The following is a 26,891-nucleotide window of genomic DNA, read 5'->3' as shown; positions in this document are numbered from 1 at the left end:
AAAAATGCAAAGAACCTGTTTTACCTTTCAATTGGTTATTTACAAGTTCAAATTAATATTGACTTTATTATTAATATATTTAATAAAAACTAATTGGTTTTGTATAATTTATATTTGTAAACTCAACTTGTCAGAATTATATTTTATTCAACGATTTTCCCCAATAATGATTAGTCATACTAATATATTTTCATGTTGAAACTATTGTTTTGCTTAAAAGGCTGAAACTAGATAATCTTAAATAATGTTTTTGTTTTTTGTTTACAAAATATCTTTTCATAAATAATTTTCTTGCGTTTTGGTTGTACTGACTAACATGTGATTTAATATGAACAAAATAAGTTTAAAAAGACATAGAAATTTTAATATATTTAAATTGTTAAATTATTTTGAGAACTCGCAAGAAGATAATGTTATGTATTATTTTTGTTGATTTTATTTTTAGTAGAGGTATATGTATTTTTAGAATAATGATACATATTATAATGTTACCATATTCCCAACATTCAATCGTTCAGTTCATTAGTTGATATTTCCTTTTTTAGACTTCATTGTTATTCCGATGTAGAAAACAATTTGTTAAAAAATAATGTGAACATGATAAATATTTGGCATACATACTCGATCTTAAATGTTTAAAATATTGATCAATTTGGACAATCTAAAGAACTGAATGATAGATGTTGTATGTAATGAAGTTAATAATGTAAGTATTATGTAAATAATTGCATCGGATGCCTTCATGTAAAATAATCGCATTATCACTGCCTATTTGCATAGTTAAATGAAAATATTCACATTTTATATATTGTGATAGTTGTACTTGTACATATTTCAGTAGAATTAACTCCTCTTGAGTGTACTAATATACAAATCACATTTTTTGTATTAGATAAAACAGAAAAGGCAAACATGACAATTTTAATACCTAATAATATGTAGTATTTAGTATTTATATCGTATTTCTCTTATTACTTTATATCATAATATCTAAACAAATCTAAACATTAAAACGGCGTCCCAATAGCTTAAAATGACAATACATCAAATTGTACTATAGTAATCTTAAGTTTTCTTTGTAAATCTTTTAGAAATTATCGTACTACCTACTCACTTTGTATAATATCTTGAAAATGATGTATTTATTGTAGAAATATATATTTCTAGTTACCAAACGTGTGAATTATTGTTTCGTTTTAAATTGAATGTTTATTTTTAATTTAATTGCATTATTTTGAACAGTTATTTCATATAGGCTGTGATTGGTGTTTGTTCTTTAAAACCTACCTATTAGTGACAAGGACTTTGTGACCTCACAATTTGCTAGAATTTCTATAAAATCATATGTTTATAAGTATGCCACTTATCAGAATAAAAATACCACCATTATAATTGGATCGCAATTTAATTATATTTTTTAAATATATTATTAAATAATAATTTGATTGTTTCCGCTTATCACCTAGTTAATGTTAAGATTTTAAGTAAACAACCCTTCAATATAAACCATGCACTTTTGACAGCAATAAAAATGGTATCCTGAACATTCGCTTTTAAAGTTGTAACCAAAAATCAACTCGCATCCTGAAAATAATAGTGGCACGCCTCCAAAAACTCATTTTTGCAGGAGAGCAGTTTTACACACATCCACTAAACTAATATTCATTCGCAAAAACAAAGGCACAAGTTAAAGTCGACTTACTTATGCTATCAGTTTTAAACGTTTTCTGAAATGCAATTGGTGCAATTATCATTGTGCCTTTATTATTTCTTGAATTTGAAAAAAAAATACAGCTTAGTATTTTTTGTTTTTAAGACCACATCAATGGAACATTTCAGCATACTTATCTCAAAAACTATAATTTTAGACTTGTGCCATTATTAACAATCAGATGAGAACTCCACAATCAAAGGGTTTTTTAAAAATTTCGATCAAGATATTAAAATCTTGTTTTCTGTGATTCTTTTCCATTCCATTATTCATATTTTATTATTTATGATTAATTTGTTGTACAAAATTTTTCAATCATCTTTTTAACTGTTTATAGAAATATTTAATCAATTTATTACCAATTTACCAATGTTATATAATTTTAGCAATATGATGGAAAAAAATCCTTGTTTTTTTACATTTTTAGTTTTCATATTATCTTGCGTAAAATTTATGTTCATGAGCCATAAACTTTTAAAAGTTTTTAGTTTATATTTCATATTTTTATTATAAAAATATTGTTTACAGTTTAATCCTCTGGTAACTACTGCCAAATAGATTATCTTTTTTCAGTGCTGATTAAATATATGAATAAAATAATGATCAATGCGTTGTTTGTTTTTAATCCTTACTTTTAAAAAATGCTTATTAAATTCTTCTTTGCTGGTTGAAAAAAAAACAGAAAAATGTTAATTGGAAAATATAAAAATGAATATCTTTATAGTTATCAAAAATAAATTTAACTAATTAATCATATTTTAGACCTTAAATGATTCTATTTTGAATAAGCTGAATAAAAATGTGATTTTTATTTCATGCAAACCTTAGTAAAACCCATATTTTTAGTTCCAAGCTAATATTTTAATATTTTTTTTAATTGTTAGATCCTAAAACCATGTTATTACACCATGTTGTTACAAAACAGTTTTCTCATGCCAATGAATTAAGATGTTAAACCATTTATTAATTTTATTTTGTTTTTATAAAACACATAATTATTTTTAACATTCGTTGTTTAGTTTTCAGACGCGACAAACACTGAGTATATTACTTCGAAATTATTGCACCCCTTGGAAGTCTTTACAGACACAAATACACTCAAATTTTACCATGTGTCTGTTCGCCTTAACTTACGTTGCATTTCCTGTACCTAACTCTTTCAAAACTGGATATACATAAGAGTACAGGATATAAAGAATGGATGTCAATTTTTATATGTTTTAAACTAATAATGGCATCTGACAGCGGTTCACATGATCTACATTTCTGATTGATATTTTTTTTATTTTTTTTTATTTATTTCTTAAGTTAGCTTATATTAAAACTAATATAAACTATTATGTACATTTACATCATCTATTTATATTTACATTTCCTTACAGTAACTTATACATTTATTTTTTAATTCTTTCAGACACTTTTCATTCTTCATACATTCAGGCATCTCATCATACATTTTTAAACCCTTATACATCAAACAATTTTGCGACTCAGCTCTTTTCAATAATGGTAGTCTTATTTTATCCTTTTGTCTAGTAGCATATTCATGACAATTTTTGTTTAAGACAACTTTATCCTTAAAATATTTTGGTAATTTATCGTGAAAAAATTTATGTATAAATATCAACATATTAAATTTAAGTCTCCTTCTTACAGATAACCATTTTAGTTCATCTCTCATTTTTTTTACATTGCTATATTTATTTTGACATAAAGGTTCTACTTTTTAGGATATTTGAACAAAAAAAATTGCATACAGGGGATAAAGAGTGGATGTCAGTTAAATACTGGAAATTAAGCGATAATTGGAATTAGTCATGCACTTAGAAGAAAAACTTGAAAGAAAAATTATAGACCTGTTAAATTGATTCAAAACTGTAAATTTAATATGAGATTGCTCAGAACTGTTATCTCTCGTTAACTCTGAAGTTTAGCCCTGAGGCTTCAGGGTGCCTGAAAGAATTACTAGACAGATGCCACCGTTTTATAGCAACAATTCACGGACAGTGTATACTTGTAATGCCGTATTAAATATACTCCAGTAACTCGGCAATAGTTATTCCCACGTATCGGATACATTTATTGTAAAGTATTTATCCTATAGAAAAAACCTTTTGAACTTTTTCAACGATGGTGAATTGTACCTTTAGTATAATTATTAAAGAAACAGTTACTTCATGATTTTTTGCTAAAATAAAATATGTTATTATTTAATTTGATTTTTACACTTATTTTCAAACTTTTACTGAATGCGTTATTTAATTTTTGTTTCCTCGAAATCTTGGGTAAAAGAAATGTGTGTTTTTTTTTTAAAAATAATTTAACCAAATATGTTCATATTGGGTTTTGTAAAAGGCAATTTTGCCATATATGTTGGTAAAAAAATAATTATTTAATATGAATGAAAACTATTTTGGGTTATATAGACTATTTCCATGAAGTAGTTTCCTTTATATTTTTAAAGGTTTATTTTAGTGTCGAAGAGATTTGAAAACATAAAAAAACGTTATATCTCAAAACTTCCTTTTTTTAATAGAAGTATGCAAAAAATTTAAAAAATGATAGAGGAGGTAGTGGATTCTATTACACATACATAACTAAGGCCAAAGATCCTTTTAATGATCTTTCAATTTTAGAAAAAAGCTCTAGATAAAAAACCTAGGACGGACAAAATACAATTATGAGGAATGTTAATATTTACAGCGAAATAATTAAAGTAACAAAGATCAAAGAATGTTTATTTAAGAAAAAAAAATGGAATCAGTTGGAATCTGCATATAGTGCAGTAAAAAAATTACATTTCACTTGCTGGTGATAATGATAATACCCAAGTTGACCCAGATAAAATGCAAGAAATAATTGAGTCAAAAAGTTTTGTATGGTGTTCTATATAGGAGTTAATGGAATAATAGATTCAAAACAATGCAAAATTGTGATACATTGCAGCAGAAAAAATACGCAATTTTACCATAAAATATTTTTATTTTGTAGTATATATATACATTACTAGTTACTAGTATCAATTCACGGTGTGTGGTAAAATTACCAATAGCGATGAGACCACGCTCTGTGCAGTGTTGAATTGTAAGCGCTACAGTTTATTTTAGTAGGCACCAGGCAAATTTCTTGTGTGTGAACATTACAAATGTGTTTTAACACTGTTATCGACTCACCCTCGCACAACGCATGAGTGTGGCATTCACACTGCACTGTGTGTAATATATTATACTGTAAATATAACCACAAGGTGTAGATTCACAGTACCAACCTAACCGTTTTATCATGTTTTGTTGTGTGATAAATAAAAAATAATAATGTTATAGTGAATTGGAGAGGGCAATACAAAGGCTCATTTTGCGGTTACAGTATTTTCTAATGAAACTCAAATGTGTATATTGCATTTAGTGTAGATTAAATATAGATTAAAAATATGTGTTTTATAAAATTTTACAAGTTTTTAAAAAAAGTATCCATTACAACAAAACATCATTAAATTTATATTGTTTTCTTTACTTAAAATTACCGGGAAAAAAATGTTTAAAATATAAAACTGTATTGTTTTATCTAACAGGTTGGACCCATATTTAAATAATCACAAACTTATTTAAAAATAAGGATGTTTTACGCTAAAGACATACATATTTTAATATCACAAAATATATAAAATTATTTTATCTTATTTCCAGCACTGCACAAAGTTCTGAAAACAGACAATTTAGGACCCCAGTTTTTATACCACAATCTTTCACAATCTGTAATACAAAATGAGTCAAATCTAATATGATAATTCAATGAATGTATTGCTTACTCAATCCGAAAATTTACTTAATTTTTATATGAAACAAGTAGACAAATACAAAAGAAATAAAACAGAATTTCCAACTTATTCAAATGTTCTTTGTTACAAAATAAATACATAAAATCGGTAAATGTAACGGTTTCAGAACACCCTCATTTTAGAATATTAGTTTCATACCGCATTTACTATGTATCATTCTAATACATTTTTTCAGGATGTCACTGGTGACAATTTTATTTTTAAATAAGAATTCATACTCCTATAAATAAAGCATGCATCATATTATTTTCTACTTAAAACTAAAATCATGGAATAAGCCTTCAAAAGCTATTGCAAAACCCTGTTTTTATTAAATATTTATAACATTTAGATGAAAAATATACACCTAGAATGTTACAATGCATAAATATTTTTTTAATATCTTGCAATGAATGAAATATATAAAAAACTTGAAATCCAAAATGTAAAAACTTACATCAATTTATATATTGTGTAATTTACATATATTGATGCAAACAAATAGTTGATGCTAGCATGTTAAAAAACACTTAAATATTAATATTATTAACCATTCTAGAAGTTGCCAAATAAATCATTTTAAATTATGAATTTTTAAGGTTTATTTTTTATAAACTTTCGTCCCTTTTACTGTTAAGTATATACCTTCAAAACTATAGTAGAGCCTCGCTAGTCAGGACCTTCGCTTATCCGGTGATCGCGGTCATCCAGAATGATGGGGCAGGGGTGTTCGCAGGGGAAGTGAGAAGGAGCTAAGCAGTCTGTTGTCGATCATGTAGATGCTTGACAACAGACTACACGCAGGTCGCTGCGTGTACGTGATGTGTATTTTTAAGTTTTATTTTAAACGTGTAGCCTTCCTACATGCTTATTATTATTTTCTAGTGTTAATATTGTCGACGTTGTCTTTTGATATTGAAATTTCTAAAGTTAAACATGTTTTATTACTATAAAAGTAGTGCAGACCACAATCCAGACGCCTCGGTAATCCGCCATTTTTGCCTGCCTGGATTCTCAAAGCCCTACTGAAAAGATCACCTTTAAAATCAAAACCTTAAACTGTTTGATCATAATTCTATCACTCTAAATGTTGTTTATTTGATATTACACACACTAGCAGTAGATTTTGTCCTAGAAATGAGTGCACCCCTCAATGCGGCGTCAAATTCATGTGCGACTTGACGAATCTCCCTATATATTTCAAAGCCTTAAAAGTTCTGTTGGGCGACAGTCTTTGGCGAAGGAGATAGTACCCGACAGCGTTGAAGCTGACGAAGAAGAAGACCAGCATGGAGAGATCGAGGGAGAAAGAAGCGTCCCTCATGCCCATCATCTTGATGAAGTGCTTGGGGCTCTTATACTCGCAGTATATTTCCTCCTCAGGGCAGACGAGGTCAGGGCGGCCCGTGCCGTATATTGCAGTCACCAGGCCCTCGAGGCCGTAGCGCAGGTAGCTGCAGGCCATGGCCAGGCGCCAGTGGAGGGGGACGGGAAGGTCTCCCGACCCGATACCGTTCACAGCCAACAGCATGAGAGGGACAGAGAGGGCGGGTCCTGTGAATACGCTGTTCTGGAAATATTAAAACAACATACGTCATCTTCACTATTATTTTAATTATTATAATAATTATTTCCCTCCTTCACATCAAACAGGTTATGTAAAACGACATTCTAGCAAATACCTAACAGTGATAATACAACACTTATTTGTCTGAAGATTTATGATTTTAGCTAACTGGTCACTGTGCATTACTAACTTCTTATAATATTTTGAGTTTGTTTAAATTTTTGTTGACAAGGACTGGGATTCAACCCCCTGGGGAGCTGTTTATATTAACATTTTACAACAGAGATGAAGAACATTTTAGAGAAGGTAATATGGAAATCTACATTCTATTTATACCTTCTCTACAAAAAATTGGACAAAATTCAAAATATTGTTGATAAATCCACCTGGTCCATGAAGAAGTATAGAAATTTAAAAAAAAAAAAATTCAGGCGTTGCCTAGTATGTAAGTGAAATAATTCAATTAGATGAATCTCACCCGCATAAATAAGGGTTTCAGCTCTTTAACTCCACAAACATCAACATATTAAAGAATGGAAGGAATCTGTATGTTCAAATATGGGCAGAATGGTGAATGTTATGTAAAGTGGCCACTTAAACCAGCCAATGACAGGTCATAAGCCCTATAGATGCCTAGACTTCTATATTGCCTTCTCTAAAATGTTCTTCACCTCTGTTGTAATATGTTAAATAACTCCTAACACTAACTTCTTCATATAAACACTTTTTATATTTCATGGTAGGCAAAGAAAATAACAAAAATATTGCAAATCGTGAGAATGAAAATCTATACTAATAGTATAAATGCAAAAGTATGTTTGTTTGTTTGTTTGTGCTTCCTTCACGTCTCAACGGAGCGACCAATCGCTATAATTTTTTGCATAGGGATAGCCGTGGAGGTGAAAAATAAAAACGGATATTTATTTTTCATCCCGATCAAAAAAAAGTACAACGAAAAAAATACATAATGCATCAGCAACGAGCAACATTAATCGAGAATGAGTAGGCGGTAAGGTCTGATGTCAAAATGAATGAATTTGAAATCAATTCTTTTAATTTCATTTTACATTATCTCTGGTTTGCTTTTCGTTTTGGTTTTGCAGTAGGATTTTGGATTTGTGCACAGAATAACGATGCTACGTCACCAAATACCAGCAGATCATCGTATCTATTTCATAGCGATAGTTGGGAGACCAAGTTTATTTCAATCTACATAAAATAAATAATTCCACCGGGAAAACTTTTATTGATAAATGACACAACTCATGAATTACCTAAATAATTTTTCCCTAATATCACGTGAGCAAAGCCGCAGGAAAAAGCTGTAGTATTATTAATCAATTTGTTAGAGGAAATGTAAAAACAAAACTAATTCCACAATAATTATGATTGTTTTTACAAATTCTGTGGCTTAGTCATAGAATATTATTTTTAATTCTATGGGTTTAGTTTAATCTTCTTAACTAATTTTTTTTTGTTGAGAAAAAATATATTAATTATTATTATAAATCTCCAATCCCTTTTAATCATATTTCTCCAATTCAGTAGAACCTTACTCATCGTAGGTAATCTCTTCCTACTCTTTTACTAATAATGTAAAGTATTATTGAACTAATATTTGTACGGAATCTTTTAATGACAAAATAATGATATTTACCACAATATTGAGAGTTGAAGAAATGATGACTCCCAGAGACTCGGAGATGAGAGCCACGAGGAAGAGCACTGAGAAGAACATGCAGAAGCGAGCAATTTCCAGAGGCTGGCCGGTGATGAAATATACCATGGTCAGGTAGATACTGGACATGAAGAGTTGCATTGGGAGGCGAGCCAGAGTAAAAGCAGCAAAGTACGGCTTTAGGCCATACCACCGGTTGAAGTATTCTCTCTTCAATAGCTGAACCTCACTTGGAACTGAAAACGAAAGAACATTAATTAGATTTTGCGCCTTGTTATTATTTTCAGCCATGACATTGAGACTAGTCATTAGGTTTACGGGGGTGGGATAATAAAGGGCTTGAGAAAAGAGGGACCACAACAATATGTACTATATATTTAAACTCAATAAAATAACATTATATAACTCTTATATTTACCCCACAACACATTGTAAAAAGGTCCTTTAAACATAAATAATTTAATTTAATGACTATCGTATAATTTAGAATTCTTTCTTCACCTACTGTTTTTGTATAAATACATTTAATTTAATAAAGATACCAGTCTCAAAAATGTCACGAAACCGATGAAAATAGTCACGGTTTATTGCAAATTTATGGATACAAGTGTCACTGGTGTTTTATTTCTATAATAACTTAGGTGAATCTTCATTGTGTTCATGTTCCCTGTAGAATTTGCACTTACATGCAATAAGTTAATATAGCTTTGCTAAAAAATATTTACTTCTTTACATATATCTGCAGTACCTAATATTATAGTTTCACAAATATTTTAGAGTAAATTCTCAGTTTTAGACTGATCTGGTATAAAAATATATTTAAACGAAAGATTTCTTACAACCAAAACATTTATATTGACTTGGGAAGATTAAATTAGAATATTAGGCCACTTTTATTTTATTGGCTCAATAAACAATTTATTGTTGTATTTTCTCTAAGGTCATTTGAATTGCTTATTTATGTTTCACTTTTTGTTAAAATCTTAAATAAGTACAGACATTCCTACATAGAAATGCTAAATATACTTACATGACAAAAGTACTGGTAACATTGGAACAAACATTAGAACTATGAGACAGGCATAGCAGAAGCCAAAATTGAATAATGTTTTGGATCCATCATCTCCCATCTGCAGGTACAGGAATCCTATGATTAGCCCGAGAAATATGTGGAGGGATACCTTGAGCCAGAAGTATGCCTGCGGAAAAATATTGTTTTCATTATTTATTACACTCGAAGGTTTTTAAAATATTAGGTCCATTTAAATCTTCACATCAAATAATTTAACGATGAGGTATTACTACTTGGTTTGATTACTGTTTATTTGAACTTCATAGAATTTATTACTACAAAGTTGTATTACCTATCCTTAACATTACAATCGACTTATCAACACTACCTACAACTTTTGGGCCACCGTACTCATTATAAAATATTGTCTATTTAAATATTTGGTATTTTCCTACTAGTGCATTTGAGTCGAGATAACTTCAAAGGTCTCCGTTAAAAAGTTAGCTTTTAGGGGTGAAAGGAGATTGCCCATAGCTATTCCTTCTACCTGTTTATACAAATCTTTTTCAAAAGAGAAGTATCCATTCATTCAACAGTATTCAAATAGGGCACACGTATATTTATCACAAATTTCTCTTAATGGAGACATTGCGTCAGTTATTGTGACATTACTAAACAATGATACAACATCGAAACTGACAAAGATGTCCCCATCTCAGACATTTAATCCTTTTTTGATGCTTAGGAAGTGCTGTGAGTCCTTTATAAAGTCATAGTATTTTTTGCGGGGAACAATCCAACATACCTATTGAAATATTCAACCCTATAAATTGTATAAATGGAATAAATAAATAAATAAATTGGTATTTTATTAGACGGTTGGAAGAAATTGCCAAATGGCAATTTCAATTTCAATTATGTGCATAAAACTAAAAAATAAATAGTAAATATATGTTAGAAAAATAACACATTGATCCCTTGAAATAACTAGGTTCCATCTGAAACTGACACTTGATTATTTAATACAACTTGTGGTTTCACAAATTGTATTGAATAACTGGATGCAGTTGAAACTTTTAACATTTCCTAATATCCAGTAGATGGCGTTAGTATGTACAAAGGAATAAAGGCAAATGGAACAATTTTTGCTCGGTAACCCAAATAAAATCCAATGTTAGCAGGAACCTTATATACCTAGCACTATATTCAACAATTCATCTCACATTCTTTATTTTATCTCCAGATTTGATTCGGTACACGTAACACTGGTGGCTCCCGATCAAAAACTTGGCAGAGCATTTCTTCACATTTTGTCAACTTGTAAATTAAGTTTAATAATATTATAACAATATGATATGACTGACATGGTAAATGAGCAACAGTAATATGACAGTCTGCACATTGGAACCAGCAACAATAAATTCACCATTGTTTTAGTTTGCATACTGTTTTATACGCACTAACACTATATGACTGTAACTAAATAATCTAAATTCTTACTAATATTATGTCATTAAGCATGTCCAAAGTGACATTATGAGCGAACTTCATACTTCAAATCTGTGCATGCGTTGGCAATTCCCGGAGTGTGTATATTGTCTTCTACCTAAGTATCGTATTTTATTGTTCTTAACTTAATATTTGTTTGTGCTTCCTTCCCAACTCACCGCATCTCTCCACGTCTGCAGCATAATTCGGTAAAACAGTATCCGGAACTGCGCCCACCCGGAGCTGCGATATTTGTACTGGTGCGTCCTCATTGCCGGGGGCTCCTCCAGCTGCGAGATGGAGCCCCCTCCTAGGGGGGGCCCGCTCAGTGGGCTGGGGTTGGCTGCCCTCGTCTCCTCCCCCACCGGGGTCCAACGCGAGCAACGTCCATTGTCTACCGCGGCTACCATCTTCTCTATGTGGTGGTCGCCGTACTCACCGCTTGACACTTCGATGGCTAAAAATAAAACATTGTTGATGCTAAAGTTTTAAAACCCTTGGATTCTTCAATACAGTTTAACAAACTAAACATACTCGTATATTGAAAGATAAAAACAGATTTTAAATTATTTTTGTCGGTTGACTTTTTTAAAAAGAAAAAATAAACTTTTAATAATTTCGCTAAAATATTAAAAGTAATTTAATAGTCAAATTAATTAAGTAAACATAGAATAAAACGTATTTTTTATATCCACAGGAATTATTTCAGCAGGCTTATTCTGTCACAATTTCGTTTCATAAGTTCGTTCGTTCGTCATATATCCATCTCACTCTGACACAATCAAAACAGTATTTCGCTCTCGTTCCCTCTCATACGATACGAATTAGTTACATTATCACAGGTCTGAAAGGGTTAATGTTAAATAAACATGTCTATTGTAATTTCAGAAACGGTTGTTTGTTCTCAACGATGATTTAGAAAAATAAACTAAGTTCATTAAAACAGACATGTCAATGTAGACAGATCCGGTGGAGTTAACTTTTCTGTGGCTCACAGAAGAAGAAGCAATATCGCATAGCACTCCATCGAAAAAAAATAGGGATGCCGAAAAAGCTCTTAGTAGGTACTTCTTCTAGTTTACAACATCTTCTCTTAAAGAAGGATGATGATGGAAAAGTTTCAGCTGAAAAGAGTCTGAGGCCTTATTCTGTAACTAATTCACTTTTTAAAAAGCAAGGGTGCCTGTCCGTTAATGCTATTCTATGGCTCAAATTTGTTACTAGATATCGATCTTCTGTTGCTTGAGTGCATGTTGTATAGGGCAAATGACTAAAAATTTTAATAAGATTCCTAAGCAGATCTTTAAAAAAAATGTCGACAAAACTTTTAAGGAAAAAATAATTAAATGGCTCATATGTAACAAGGCTTTATATTGATTATTATTTTAAGTTAACAATCATCTATTTAATTTTTTGTAAATAAATTTTGTGTAAAAATATGTATGCTTTTAGTTCTTAAAAAAATTTATATTACTTTTCAAAATTAAATAATTTCTTTAACGTTTTTCTTTGTAAAGGAAAAATAAGAAACCTGTTGACAAGTCGGTTTTGCGGTTTAGTGGGTTTCATTATTCTTCCTTTTATATTTTTCTGTTCATGTTTACCTTCTTAAATAAAAATAAATACAAAAAAAAATGGTAAATTCATTCATTATGTTCGGTGAGTTGTCTGAGTTGTCGTGACTGGTGAGTTGGCTTCCCAGAAACCGGAAATCAATTCAACACTGTAGTAGATTGGATGAAAAGCAAAAACTTGTGACGTAGTTCATATTTTATTTTTATTCAAATCTTTTTGATTAATCAATTTTTGAATTAATTACTTTTTTCAAACATTTTTAGGTTTTCAAAGTCATTGATATGTGTCATTTTTAGATTATGCTGTGTAAGATGACAAGAAATGTGCCTACTGCCGACTGCGACACGGTACAAATTACTAATATGTACATGAATACATATTTTTTCTATAAAACCCACAGTTTACCCTGGAGATGGCCGCTGCAATTATTTATCGGAACGAATCCGACTTACACAGGATGATCCAAAAAAAGAATATTGATTTTTGAGAAACTTCGCTATGTATATGTTCTAAATTGTACTCCTTACAAGAAAAACATTTTTATATCCAATTTCCTGTAGCACTGAACATTAGAGTGGGCCGATGATGTATGAAGTTTTTTTATTTTATTAGACATGAAAGTGAAAGGGGTCTAAAAAGTTGCATTTTGGATCACATTGAATGCGAAAATTATTTAAAAAAATATTCCGTACTACTTTTCGTCCTCAACCCAGGTTTGAAGTTTATCACTGTATGATCATTTTGTTAATTATTTATATTGATAAAATTATTTTTTTTAGTAAATATATAACTTAATCACATTACAAATTCGAACACGATTTAAAACTACCGGAATGCAAAAAGTTTACACTCCGCGCAACTGATTCCGTCGAGCGCCTGGTGAATATTGACGAAAACAATGGCTCGTTGAAACAATGCTACCCATTTATTACAAAACAAAGTGCAACGCACGCCCTTAGACGCTTATTTAATAAGGTTTAATGCACATTATAAAATTTAATTGGACGGATTTTCTTACTTAAATACGAAATGACAGCCGGTTTAGTGCAAAAAATCGACTTTTTCAAAAACTACAAGCTCTGGTTGAAAGCCAAAAGTAGTGTCAAATATTTTTTTGATATTTTTTGCATTCCCAGTAATCTAAAAGGCAACTCTTTAGACCCCTTTCATTTCAAAATTCGGAGAGAAAAAAAATATCGGGCCACCCTATTGTACATGAACAATTTTTCATCAAACGACTTTTTATCCTAGCTTGTGAAACAATTGTATGAATCTATCTAAACATTCATCGGGAAAAATTAAAATTTTATGTAACGTTTTAACAACGTTTTTCTTAATTGAAGTAGATAAAAACTTGAGTTCATGCATTTCAGTTTCTCTGAGCTTATATTGTGTCGAACAAAAATGTTTAAAAAAGATTATCTTTTTTGACACGATATTTTTTTGCCATTTTCTGGAGTTTATGAAAATTATTTGTTTTTCTTCCGTACTTCCATGCATAAATAATTTCAATTCTAGACTCGCTAAAAATAGAATAAAATAGATCAAAAATACGTTGTCCTGGTTTGGATCAGAATATTTAAGGCCACCCTTTGCACATTTCATAATTTCATAAAGAAACATAATTTTCAATGTTTTACCAAAGTCCGCAGGGTTATAGTGTCGGGGGCATGTGAGGCCGATGTTCTCGAGGTAGGAGACAATGTGGCCCCCGAAGCCCTGGTACACACACTGGCCAGCCGCCACGATGTACACGTGGTCAAACATGGAGAACAGGCGGGCCGAGGGAGTGTGGATGGAGCAGATGACGGTCCGACCGCCTTCGGCAATTTGCTTCAGAAGTGCGATGCACTGGGAGGAAGAGAGATCATCCAGGCCACTAAAAAAATAACACAACAGACCGGCTTTAATTGTGTGATACACCGATAATCACATAAAGTAAAAATAATGCCGATTTTCAGAATGCAATATATACATTATACCATACCTTTATATGCAGGATAAATAACATAATATATTGCCCGCATAATTCTAACGTGTTGAATCAACATTTTCAGTCAATGTTTTATATTTTACTTGGTTATTTGACAAATCCATAGTTTATTTTTTTACCATATTCCTCACTGCGTAAAAACTGCGGGTATTAATTTACAAAATGTATTTATTTCATGTAGCGTATTAAATAAAATTAAAAGAAAAAAAACAAAAAATAAAGTCGTTATAACAAAAACTAAGCACAAATCCTCACATTCGTTTGAAAATGCCTCAACAAGGCGAAACAATTGTCACGAAATTTTTGTTTTTACATTTGTAAAAATAAAATAAAGTGTTCAGTAGACTCAAATCAGTGTTTGATTTCTAATATTATAAGTCACAAAGAAGATATTAAGGTATTGTAGCTTGCACATCACATCACAGTAGGTAATATTTTCAATACTTCGTTGCTTCAGTTCGTTTTTGTCCAACAGACCGGAACATAAATCTGCAGATCTGAGCTTTAAAGTTTTTTTTACGAAATATGCATAAATTATAATCACAACTTAATACGAAATTCGTTAAAAAACCCATTAAACTTTTTTTTAAAATATTTCTTATTTGAATTTTAAAAGTAAAAGATTTTTCTGAACTTCCTCAATTTCGTTGAAAATGGTCTGTTGGACAAAAATGAACTAAAGCAATGACTTTACTGGTTTTGAAGTATAGTATATTGTTATTTAGACATTGGTCTAACACCTAACGCATACAATAATTTTAAAACTGAGGATTAGAACTATTCTTTTAGCTTTCTGATAGCCCTTTTCTGGTTTATTATATTTGATCAATTTCATTTCTTGCCGATGTTTTAGACTTTGAAACATAGACTAATACAAACAAACCAAAAAATAACATAACACGTTTATTTGCTTTTGGTGACTCTTCAGAAAAAAGATAAAAATAATTGCCGTAATCGTAGAATAATGACGGATGAGAGAAAAATGAAACATTGACTTTCTTTTATATTTGATCTTGAAAAGGTTACGTATAGGCTATATATTTCAGTTAAAAAAAATAAAAATATATTTCTAACCTAAGCATCAAATGATATTTATTTATTTATTTATTCACACTCTTTATCAAAATACAATTCCATATTCACTTTGCCCAGCTAACAAGGGTACATACCCCGTTCCAAACTAGGCAATACTTTGGTACTTATCAAGTCGTGATATAAAGCGAAGAATTTTTTTTTAAACCACTCATGTAAAGTTGAAAAAATCACATGCCTCGTTGTTCTAAGATTATGTCGAAATGAGCTTTAAAACTATGCTAGCGGTTTTTAAATAAAGATACTGAAATAATTCACAAGAGTAAATAAATTAATTTTAATGAGTATATGATAGACTAGATAGGCTTTATGGAATTTAAATCAATTTCCTTACGTTGTGGGTTCATCCAAAAATATGACTGGTGGATTATTCACAAGTTCCAGGGCGATAGACAGTCTTTTCCTTTCTCCTCCTGATAATCTTGTGGTGTCGGTATGTTCTGCTTTACTTAATCTAAGCATGTCCAATATTTCACTCACCTAAGGATGCAATTTTTTAAATCAGAAACAAAAATAGTATAGGTGTTGTACTGTTTAATAATCAGGATGATATGAATTGATTGATTGGAAAAAATATATTAATTCATTGTATCTATATTTCTTGAATTTATTTATAAGTACAAAATATTTCTCTTCAAATATTTTTTTTACATCATTGTATATTTTTATACATAAATATATACTTGTTACCTAAGTATTAGTTTTAAAAAATAATGCATGTAATTTTTTTTTAATCATTTAATGTTATTCAAAATTGTTTTCTTCGTTTTTTTTAACTGGTTCAAAGTATTTCTAATACCAAATTATATTTTTTTATCGATAATTCTATAATTGGTAATATTTCATTTTTTTATATATCTACCTATAGTTTATCTTTTTTAGACTTTCTTAATTTGTTAATTAATAATATTTTTTTTAATGCTCTTTATTACTTATGATTATGCTTATATATGTGTATATTTAATTGTATTTATAACTAATATGTAAAAGGCACTAAGTGCCGTTTATTTCAATAAAATAATCTACCCATTGACATATTAATACATAAACGCGCCCTGAGTAAAATATTTTAAAAAGGAGTGACGCGAAAACGTACCCATAGTTACTAAGTTTGTTTGTGTATACATGGAATGCATTTAACGCTCATGCATATCAAAACATGTAAAATAAATTTGCTTTATTTTTAAAACACGAGGAAGTGGAAAATATGAAAAATAGAAAAAATAACAAATTGACGTAGAGAAAAAAATATTAAATGAACTTTAGATCTAAATACGAAAGCAAATAAAAAGTTTACCTGGAAAAGAAAACATTGACATTTATATTTTTGACCCAGTTTATAAATACATTATTAGTAGAAGAAAGGCTTAAATTATAATTTTTCGTTGTGTCTATAAAGTATGAGTTATACAGTTTAGGGTCAAGGACATTAATTTGCATGCCTCTGTCCTAGTTTTGTTTTATAAAATGGAATCGCCAACACTTGATTTCTATATGTACAAATGTATACTTTTACTACTTAATAAACCTACTGTATATATGACTAAATGTAAATTGCTGTAATAAATATTATGTGAACAACAATGAAAAAAAAAAAAGTTACAATATGTTTAGTTACGAATAATTTTCAATGAGAAGAAAATATGTAGATAGTTAAAAATGATTAAAATGTAGAGTTATGAAATTGACATACAACAACTCGCTTCTTCTCCTTGCTGAGATCATCCCCAAGCTTCAGGTCTGCAGCTATCATCATGGCCTCGCGTACAGTGATCCGAGGTTGCAGGAGGTCCTCCTGCATGATGTACCGGCTCAGTTTGCGGAACTGGCGGATATCTCGGGGTTTTCCGTTTGTGCATATCTGCCCCGTTGCTGAGAAGCATCTATCGACAAAGTTCAATGGGAATTATATGAGGACATCTCCATATTTGATGAAAATTTTATTACTATTATTCATATAGGTATAAAGGGGAAAAGCAATAAGCTCACACGCCGTTTTCAAATTTATCATTAAACACTATTTTTTTTTTTTATTTCTATAGTACTTTCCTTGGAGAAATTGGTCGCAGGGAGTCTGGGGGGTTAATGGTGGCTGTTAGATGGCCAACACATGTTTTAATTTAAATTGTTAATATATATTTTTAGTTTTTTACTGATTTAATTTTTAAGATCCTCATGACTTTTTAACTTGTTTTAACTATGTATTTATTTTTTAAAATTTTTTATTACATCTTTTACTTTATTTTTTAATATACTGTTTTTTTTTCTTTTTTTAAATGTGCTTTTTGCTATACAACATACATTCATTTTTTTATTATGACTTTAAATATGTTTCTTACTATGTATTCTATTTTTATGTTTTCACTGCATTTATTACTTTGTTTTAATAAAAAAAAATTTTGCTAGGTTTTTTTTACTACATTTTTTACTATGTTTTTACTACAATTTTACTATGTTTTTACTACAATTTTACTGTTTTTACTACAATTTTACTATGTTTTTACTACATTTTTTACCATGTTTTTACTCCATTTTTTACTTTGTTTTTCACTTTGTCCTGTATCTTTATAACTGTTTCTATAAATTGATTACTGTTTTTTATATTTTTTTGACTGTTTTAGAACGGGGTAAATAGCCCTAGTTAGACAGTCAAAGCAACTTTACATAAATTATAATTTTGTGTATGTAATATAATGATAATAAATAAATAATAAATAAAATAATTTTTAGGTACATAGGTGTTTATAATATAAATAAATAAGTGAAAATATTCTTAAAAATATAACTACCGGATAGAGCAAGATCAGCTATTTCCATTTTTACTTTTATCTCATCACAACACTTAAATAGATTTTCGGACATAATTTTTAGATCGTAATTTTTTTTTTTTAAGATTTAAAATAATTTTGTTGCTCTTTGCTTCTAAATATATTAATATTTAGTAGGTTTTTTTGTAAGCCCTTCTCTTTTTAAAATTTAATGTTTACATGTACGCATTTGATAAAATATTTTGGTCATAAAATATTTGTTTAAATTTGGTGCAACAGAAAGGGGAAACATTTTTGAGAAGGGAATATGGACGTCTAGGCATGCACATTAGAGTAGACCGATGATGTATGAAGTTTTTTTATTTTTTTAGACATCAAAGTGAAAGGGGTCAAAAATTTGCAGTTTGGATCACATTGAACGTAAACATTATTATAAAAAATATTTCATACCACTTTTGGCCCTCTGCCGAGGTTTGAAGTTTATCGCTGTCTGAACGTATTGTTAATTATCTAAATTTATTTAATTCTTTTTTGTTAGTAAAGATATAATAAATAAATAAATAATATTCATACGTTACTTGCAAAGAATCTGTTAATAAATTGTTATTGAGCTTAAAGTTTTACAAATATTAAGTTTTTATAAGTTACTAGGAAAAAAAACCATGACGATGAAGTTAATTAAAATATTTAATTATAAAAAGGTTATAGGCTTTATATTTGAAAAAAGAATCTATATATAACTAACCCAAGTATCAAATGATATACTTTTGTAATTATCAAGTTGCGACAAAAGTGTCAAAAAAAGTTTTAAACCGCTCTCATGTAAAGTTGAAGAAAATCTTATGCGTCGTTGTTTTACGATCAAGACGATTTGTATGAATATCAGAAGGCTGGTCCATTAGTTAACTTAAGAACCTAGTTGGTAAACATTTGGGTATCTACGGGATTTGACGTGAAGATAAAGATGTATATCTGTATAATATCTCACGAGGGTTAAATTGAATATAAAAAATCAATAACATTACATTTAAAATAAGAAAGTGTTTTCATTGTTTTCTTCGTTTTTAAATATTTTAAGGCTTTCCACATATTTTATTTCATCAGGTAACACTGTACAAATTAAAACCCTTGTATGTACAACGAGTTTTGGGACTCTATTTTTGTTCACTTTGGTAATTTTATATTTTTTCTGTCCCTAGTTTCATTGCTCGTTAAATGTTGTTGTTAGTTTTATTGTTGATTAAAAATAAATGTATTTACTTATATCCTGCCAATATATTGAGTAGAGTAGATTTTCCGGCTCCCGATGGACCGAGGATGGCCGTCAGTTCTCCTGAACGAAATATCCCACTTATACTTCGAAGAATTAATTTGGAAGCTGGAAATGAAAAAAAAACATTGTATAAATATTTCCTGTTATTTACCTTCAAAAATACATCGATTAATTTAAATTTATTCAATCATTTATGTTTCCAAATATTTATTGCATTGCCTGTAAGGAGTGTGTAGTTTTATAGGTTGTTCAACATATTTTTAATAAAACATGAAGCAGTTATAATATGTATAAGGGTTGCAATATACTATTTAGAAAATAGCAAGTGATTTATCGGTGTTCATACCGTTCTGGATAATTATTTAGGTTTATTTTATATTTACCTAAACCTGATGATGGGTAATACCGAATACCCGAAACTGGCGTTGTAACTAATATTAAACTCGCGAGCGGCGTATAAATACACCGTGTTTTATTTATTACGAGCTGAACCCGGCAATGCTTGATATTACTAGATTTGAGAATATACTTGAATATAGATTAAACGAACACAATCAAGGAATACGATTTTCAAAAAAATAGATATTTTAGTATTACCAAAAATCCTGGAAAAGAACTAAATGGGTAGAAATTATAAGGAATTTAAGGAATGAATCTGATTGGGATCTATATATGAGGGTACTACTTGCAAACCCGGCAAAATTCAAAATCTAAAAAAAGTGGGATATTAATCGAAACTTTTCGGAATACAATTTTTTACAATAATTATAACATTGTCCGTTAAAAATATGGCTTTATTTGTAAGAACTTGACTTTTAAATTATCGGGTTCGCTGCAAACGTGGCAACCTCTACTTGAGTATTGTAAAGTTAGAATGTATAAAATTAAATTTATTATTTCACTACTGTTTCTTGACATAATCATGCTTATGTCATCACTGCTAACGTATAAAATATTTACTGATTATAATTTAAAAAATAAGTTTGAAAAAAGTTTTTTAAAAAATTGGAAAGAGATATGGATTTTGCAGGGTTTTCAAATAGTACCCTCATATATATAGATACAATAAACATATATATATATATACACAAGTTGTATTGTATTCCATAAAGTAATACCAAATAAAAAGATAAAATCCACTTTATCTGTTACTGCACTGAGGACTTATAAAAAATCAATGATTTAAGTGACATATATATATTTGATAAATATTTAATTTACGAATATTTAAATATGAGTAGCCTTTAATTTAAATTATTTACTATCCGAAAAACAATGTGAGGATTAAATATATTTTTTTATAACACTAACATGCAGCTGACTATTGAGTAACCATGGTGATATTTCCTCATTTAGATAGGCCTAAGGATAGAATGCCAAACTACCATATGTTGACACACAGATTTAACTTTGACATCAATTCATCTTTTCACGCGAATTATTACAAATTTTAATGCAATGTTTTAATTTAAAACTGACTTAATCTGCATAAAAAGTAATTTAAATTTTGATTTGGAAATATTTTTTAATCGATATTTGTTATAAATCGCCTGAAAAATAAGGCTTATGAAAGCTAACATTCTAAAGAACGCTTTTTATTCGAGAAACCTGTTTCGCGAAGGATAAAGAAAATAATGTAAATACGAGTAATGGATTCATGTGTAAAGTTGAATGGCAAATACTCGTAACTTGATTTATAGCATTAAGATAAACAAATATGTGCTTATTTGTTATTCGGAGTCTCTGTCAATTTGTTTAACTTAGAAACATAAAGGGGTGTTGACTCAAAGTCATTCACATCATACATAGTAAGTTAGCATTTGTTTTGTTTAATTCTTGAGTATTTTTGCGTTGACTTGTAAAGCAAAATTTTGCCCATCGTGTTAACATAAGTTGTGTCTGTTTTTCCAAATAAAGAGAACAAGCGAACACATTAGTCAATAATGTATTATCCTTCATTATTTTATAACAAATTTGTCAATCATTCGTACCGTCTTCACCGTACACTGCTCAAATATCAAGAACAGCTTTGGCAGCTTTATCCCCTCGATTCATTGCGAACAGGAGGTGTCGAAAATGCTCAATTTCGTGAACTTGACATTCCATTTTGAGGGCTTGTAATAAAATCCATTAAGAAAACATAAATAGAAGTGTTTCTACGTCGCAAAACGTAAATACTCGATCTAGAACAACTGGTAACATCTTAATTCCCAAATTAAAAACAATTACACCACAACATCATTATAGTTGCACAGAAATATTTTTCTTTAATGAAATGAACAAAGGAAAAAAAAATTGCAGTCAGGAATACAACATATTTAAGAAAGAAGTGAAAAGTTATATTCATAATTCTTTTTTTGGCAAGCGATTGAAGACACCGTATATATATGTTTGTAATTTATATTTTATACTGAAAATATTTAAAAATTAAATATAAAATAAACGCATAATTAACATATTACAACAGAGATGAAGAACATTTTAGAGGGGATAATATAGAAGTCTAGGCATCTACAGGGCTTAAGACCTGTCATTGGCTGGTTTAAGTGGCCACTTTACACACTGTGTAACATTCACCATTCTGCCCATATTAAAACATCTGTAGTCCTTCAATTCTTTCATCTGTTGAAGTTTGTGAAGTTGAAATCTGAGATGAAACTACTAAAGAAATAAAGTGAAATAAAAAACTATTAATTTTGAAAGCCTTGACATTTTTTTGTGTTTCTTAAAGGTCTAAAGCCTTTGAAATAATTGCCTAGAAGCAAAAGTAAGAGCCGCCTAATACCTTCACTCTGCGGTTTCAGGGTTTATGTAATATTTTATTTGTTCGTCAATCAACTGGATTTCAAAAGATTTAATTGCGATTGAACTTTACATTTATTAAATCGTTAATGTTATGTCGTGTTACCCGTTATATATTATAGGTAATGGGAATAATAATGATTCTAAATATAGATATTATTGTATGTAGAGGTGTATATATATATATATATATATATTTAGACAGATTTATTGCACCTTGAGAATATTCTGCTTGTAGGTTGCGATTCCCAACATTTTTTCACAAACGAAATTGGGAAGTAATAAAATAAATATTAAACCACCCTTTTTTACTTACCGGTTTCATACTACATAATGGACTTAAACACTACAACGACTTACCTTACTACTTGAAAACTTTTAATGGAGACAAATTTAAAATCAATCTAATAAAGCAAATGATGACTAAACTAACTAGACTAGACGAGACATAAAATGACTAGACAATATAAAATTTCTAATGTAACCGTAACGGGTTTTTAAAAATTGTAAATAAATATAAAAAAAAGCTACACAAACTTCTTTATCAAGGTATACTTAACTAACAAGTACGACTTTTATACAATCATGTACCAATAACTACGCTCAAAATTCCTTCATTCATCGTAGCTGCACAGAATATAACAAAATTTGTTCCTCCCTTGATATATTTGATTAAAATTATTTTCATTAAAAAATATATATATTAGAACTACTTAAATAATATATGTATAACTATCGTGTTTTTCTCCTATCTCTATTATTAATGGGAATTTTAAGGGTTATCTCCTCAACAGAATCCCTCTTTTTTCCTATTTTATCCCAATCTTGTTTATCCTTTTCATCCCTCCTAACGTTTTAGGAACGAAATCAAAAAGTTTATTTAAACTGTTTATAATTTTTTTGTTATAATTAAATAATAATGAATTATATCCGATTTTTTTTTTACAGTGATTACTAATTATTACATAAATACATATGGAGCTAATAAGTCAGGTCTTTTTTCATGCTGTTCTTTTAAATATAGTATCCATCTCACTTCACACTTCCCATATTTCAAATAATTACAAAGTTAGTGCTTCAAATATAAAATTAGGAAGTTATTTTGTAGAATTTCATGTTAGAATCTTAATATTTCATAAAACACTGAAGTTGACCAATTTATTTAAAAAAATAAATAAATAGGACAATGGTTTTTGGGCATTTTCACTCGAATGTGAAGATTACGTAGACTAAAGGTCTTTATATACAGTTATACAGGTCTTGGTATTTATTAGGATATTTTCAAACTAATGAAGGTTCTTTACAAATCTAGTTAGGTACTTTAGACAGTTTAGACATAAAACAGTACTGCATTTATATTTGACTCAGGATTTTTACCTGAGAGTAGCTATCGAGTCGAAAACACTTGTCCAGGGTTCTGGTTCTATATTTATTTATTAAAATCTTCAAGTATAAAAAATAAATCATTTGGCGTAGTTATTGCTAAAAACAATATCTTCCAGCCCACCAAAAAACAGACTGGTCAAAAGAAGAGTTAGTCAAAAATTTGTACCAAACAAAAAAATATATATTAAAAATACATACTCGAAAAAAGCTAATAAATTAAAAATAACAGCTAATTTTTAACGGGGAGATACGTAAAAAGTACATTATGTTATACATATTAAAGGATGAGGGATGTAGAAACACGTAATGAGTTTGGAAAGAGAGAGCAAAAGGAAAGAAAAGGAATAAAAAATATTTTTTTAAATAATAAGTTAAGGGAGGTCCAAGGATGTATAATAATGTTTCAGGCTTTTTTTGAAAGTGGCCAGAGAAGATGCCCTTTTTTATGAAAAGGTAGTTCATTGCAATGTCTAGCATCTTGAACAGAAAAAGAAATTGCTGAAAAATGATGTGCTATGCCGATGAATGAAAAGGGTTTTCTCCTCAGAACAGCGAAGCTTGAGACTATGGTCAGAAAGATAAATGACGCCAGATTATACTATACTACACTCAGAACTGTATTTCTCATCCGTCCGGACACAGAAAATATCTTTAATACTTGCGTATTTGAGTTTTTCTACTGACATTTCTTGGTGGAACTGTATTTTTAATTATAATAATAAAAATACGTATTTAGTTTTATTCCACTTTTATTTATAAATATTTACCAGTGACCGGGTTTCGTCGTGACCGACATTCTGACGGCCAGTCTGACGATGTCGGTCACGACGAAACCCCTGGTAAAAATTTATAAATAAAAGTGGAATAAAACCGTATACGTATTTTCATTATTATAACTTGCGTGTTTATTTAAATATAGACGAAATTTTAGATTAATTTTACTCACGTACCTACAGAAATTAAAAAGCGGCGAGAGTATTTATTACTAAGTACCTACGTCTCTATTTTTTCTGCTTATGTTGATAGTTGACTGGTGTAAGGAATATTTGTTTATTTTTAAATGAATTATCTACGCCTTTTTAAGTGGCAAAAAATTAGATTTATTATTGTGTTATAATAACACGTGTTTTTTAAATATTGTCTATTTATTATTATCAGTTGTGAAAGCCTGTGTTCGTTAAAAATAAACGTGAAATATAAAATAAAAAAACAAATTTAAAATACCGAAAATAATTTGTTCGTAATACAAACAGATTAAAAAATGTTTCCACAGAAATGAATTCAGGTCTGAAAAGGGTATAAATGACCGTATACCTAAATTTTCTTCACATTCATTATGCTAATAAAAAACGCTACAAATTGACTTCACACGTAAAACTCAGCAAAGGGAATTCTGCTATTTTTATCGATTATAAAATAATGATATGTTTATACGAATAGCTATCTACTTACAATAATACTTTGCCTGAAATAGATTTAAATTAGCCATAAACATTTACATTAAATTATACTTTTACGTTTCACAAATGTGTGTTTTTATTGTATTTCAGTGCTTTTATTTACATATTGTTTTAGTGAAAACACAAAATGAAGTCGTTAATTTGTAATTTAGTCAATTTGCTGGCAGTCAAATACATTTTTTTGTAGTATACAGGTACGATTATTTTTTTATTATTTTTAAATTTAACAATCACGAGATAAGATCTGATCTACTTTAGTGATTGTTTAAATCTAGAATTATGTAAGTACACCAAAAAAGACAAAATTATGTCTGGACATTGGTGCATGCGTGGAGTTCATATTCTATGATTGATGACACACACGTGCTAAATAATTTCACCTGAAATATAGCCATGACTCCAAGAAGCAAGTCAGCGTTTTCTATTCAATTTAATTTATTATATTCTGCGAAATATGAGATCAACGTCCCGCTGAACATGAACATCCTCTCTACCACGGAGATATAAAGAACAAAGGAACGTGGCCTACAAAGAGACCATAGGGCGTAGTCAATGCTCAGTCAGTCAGCTCAGCCAGTCCGAAAACTCAGCTTAACGCAGTCACTCCGTTCGTGCATCTTATTCGCGATGTGATAAATACGCATTCAAACAGCAACCTCGTGTCTTCTGTCGATCTCTAACTGGGGTAGGAGTTCCACCAACCCTCGCCAACCTAATTTTACACATGCAAGCCATAACATGTGCTGCGCTGATCGAGGAACAGCGCATCATTATTTGGCAACCAGCGGATCGGAACATTAAATGCCACTAAAGGGCCGCATACATGTGGACAATGAAATAGATACGACAATATTGTCCTGTCCCAGCTCCGTGAACAGCCTCGACCCGCGGAACAGAACGCTGGGAAAATACGAAAATTCAGTCGCAGTTCACACCCGAGCGCTGCGAAAGTGAATACTGGACGGCGTTTATTACGGGCAAGTTCACGAAAAATAATATTTATTTTGTACAAAGATGTACTGGAATCGAAAGAACGAACAAAATAATAAAAAGCGCAAATCAAAACCATCCGTTATACGTTTGTTGTTGAACCAAAAACTAAGCCAAACATTTGGAATGTTTTTTAATTTATTTATTATCTTAACTAAATTAAAGTTAAATACAAAGTCAAATATGAAAGAAAGTTAACATATCGTAGTTAATTGTTATGGTTAAACTCAATAAAAGTTATGTATAGTAAAAAAAGAATAAAAGATTTATAGTAAAACA

The 26,891-nt window shown here is 29.7% G+C and overlaps 1 protein-coding gene across 1 annotated transcript in view; it reads right to left on the bottom strand.

Annotated features, from left to right (window-relative positions):
• Window positions 1-6,144: 6,144 nt before the first annotated feature.
• The window catches only part of LOC148277325 (ATP-binding cassette sub-family G member 4), a 65,435-nt gene continuing 44,688 nt past the window's right edge, over window positions 6,145-26,891 (bottom strand). Inside the window, exons 3-10 of the mRNA XM_088233021.1 lie at window positions 19,962-20,079; window positions 17,627-17,816; window positions 16,268-16,413; window positions 14,489-14,727; window positions 11,453-11,730; window positions 9,804-9,972; window positions 8,753-9,009; window positions 6,145-7,098 (exon numbers count right to left, since the gene is read on the bottom strand). Coding sequence (XP_088089147.1) covers window positions 6,679-7,098; window positions 8,753-9,009; window positions 9,804-9,972; window positions 11,453-11,730; window positions 14,489-14,727; window positions 16,268-16,413; window positions 17,627-17,816; window positions 19,962-20,079 — 1,817 coding nt within the window. The 3' untranslated portion in view covers window positions 6,145-6,678. The remainder of the gene's footprint in view (window positions 7,099-8,752; window positions 9,010-9,803; window positions 9,973-11,452; window positions 11,731-14,488; window positions 14,728-16,267; window positions 16,414-17,626; window positions 17,817-19,961; window positions 20,080-26,891) is intronic.

Source organism: Micrasema longulum, unplaced genomic scaffold (genome assembly GCF_059751315.1).
Source record: "Micrasema longulum isolate JH-2025_06_02 unplaced genomic scaffold, ASM5975131v1 h1tg001050l, whole genome shotgun sequence".
Taxonomy (NCBI): domain Eukaryota; kingdom Metazoa; phylum Arthropoda; class Insecta; order Trichoptera; family Brachycentridae; genus Micrasema; species Micrasema longulum.
The sequence above is the reverse complement of the archived record's forward strand: the minus strand, read 5'-3'. Positions and strand labels throughout refer to the sequence as shown.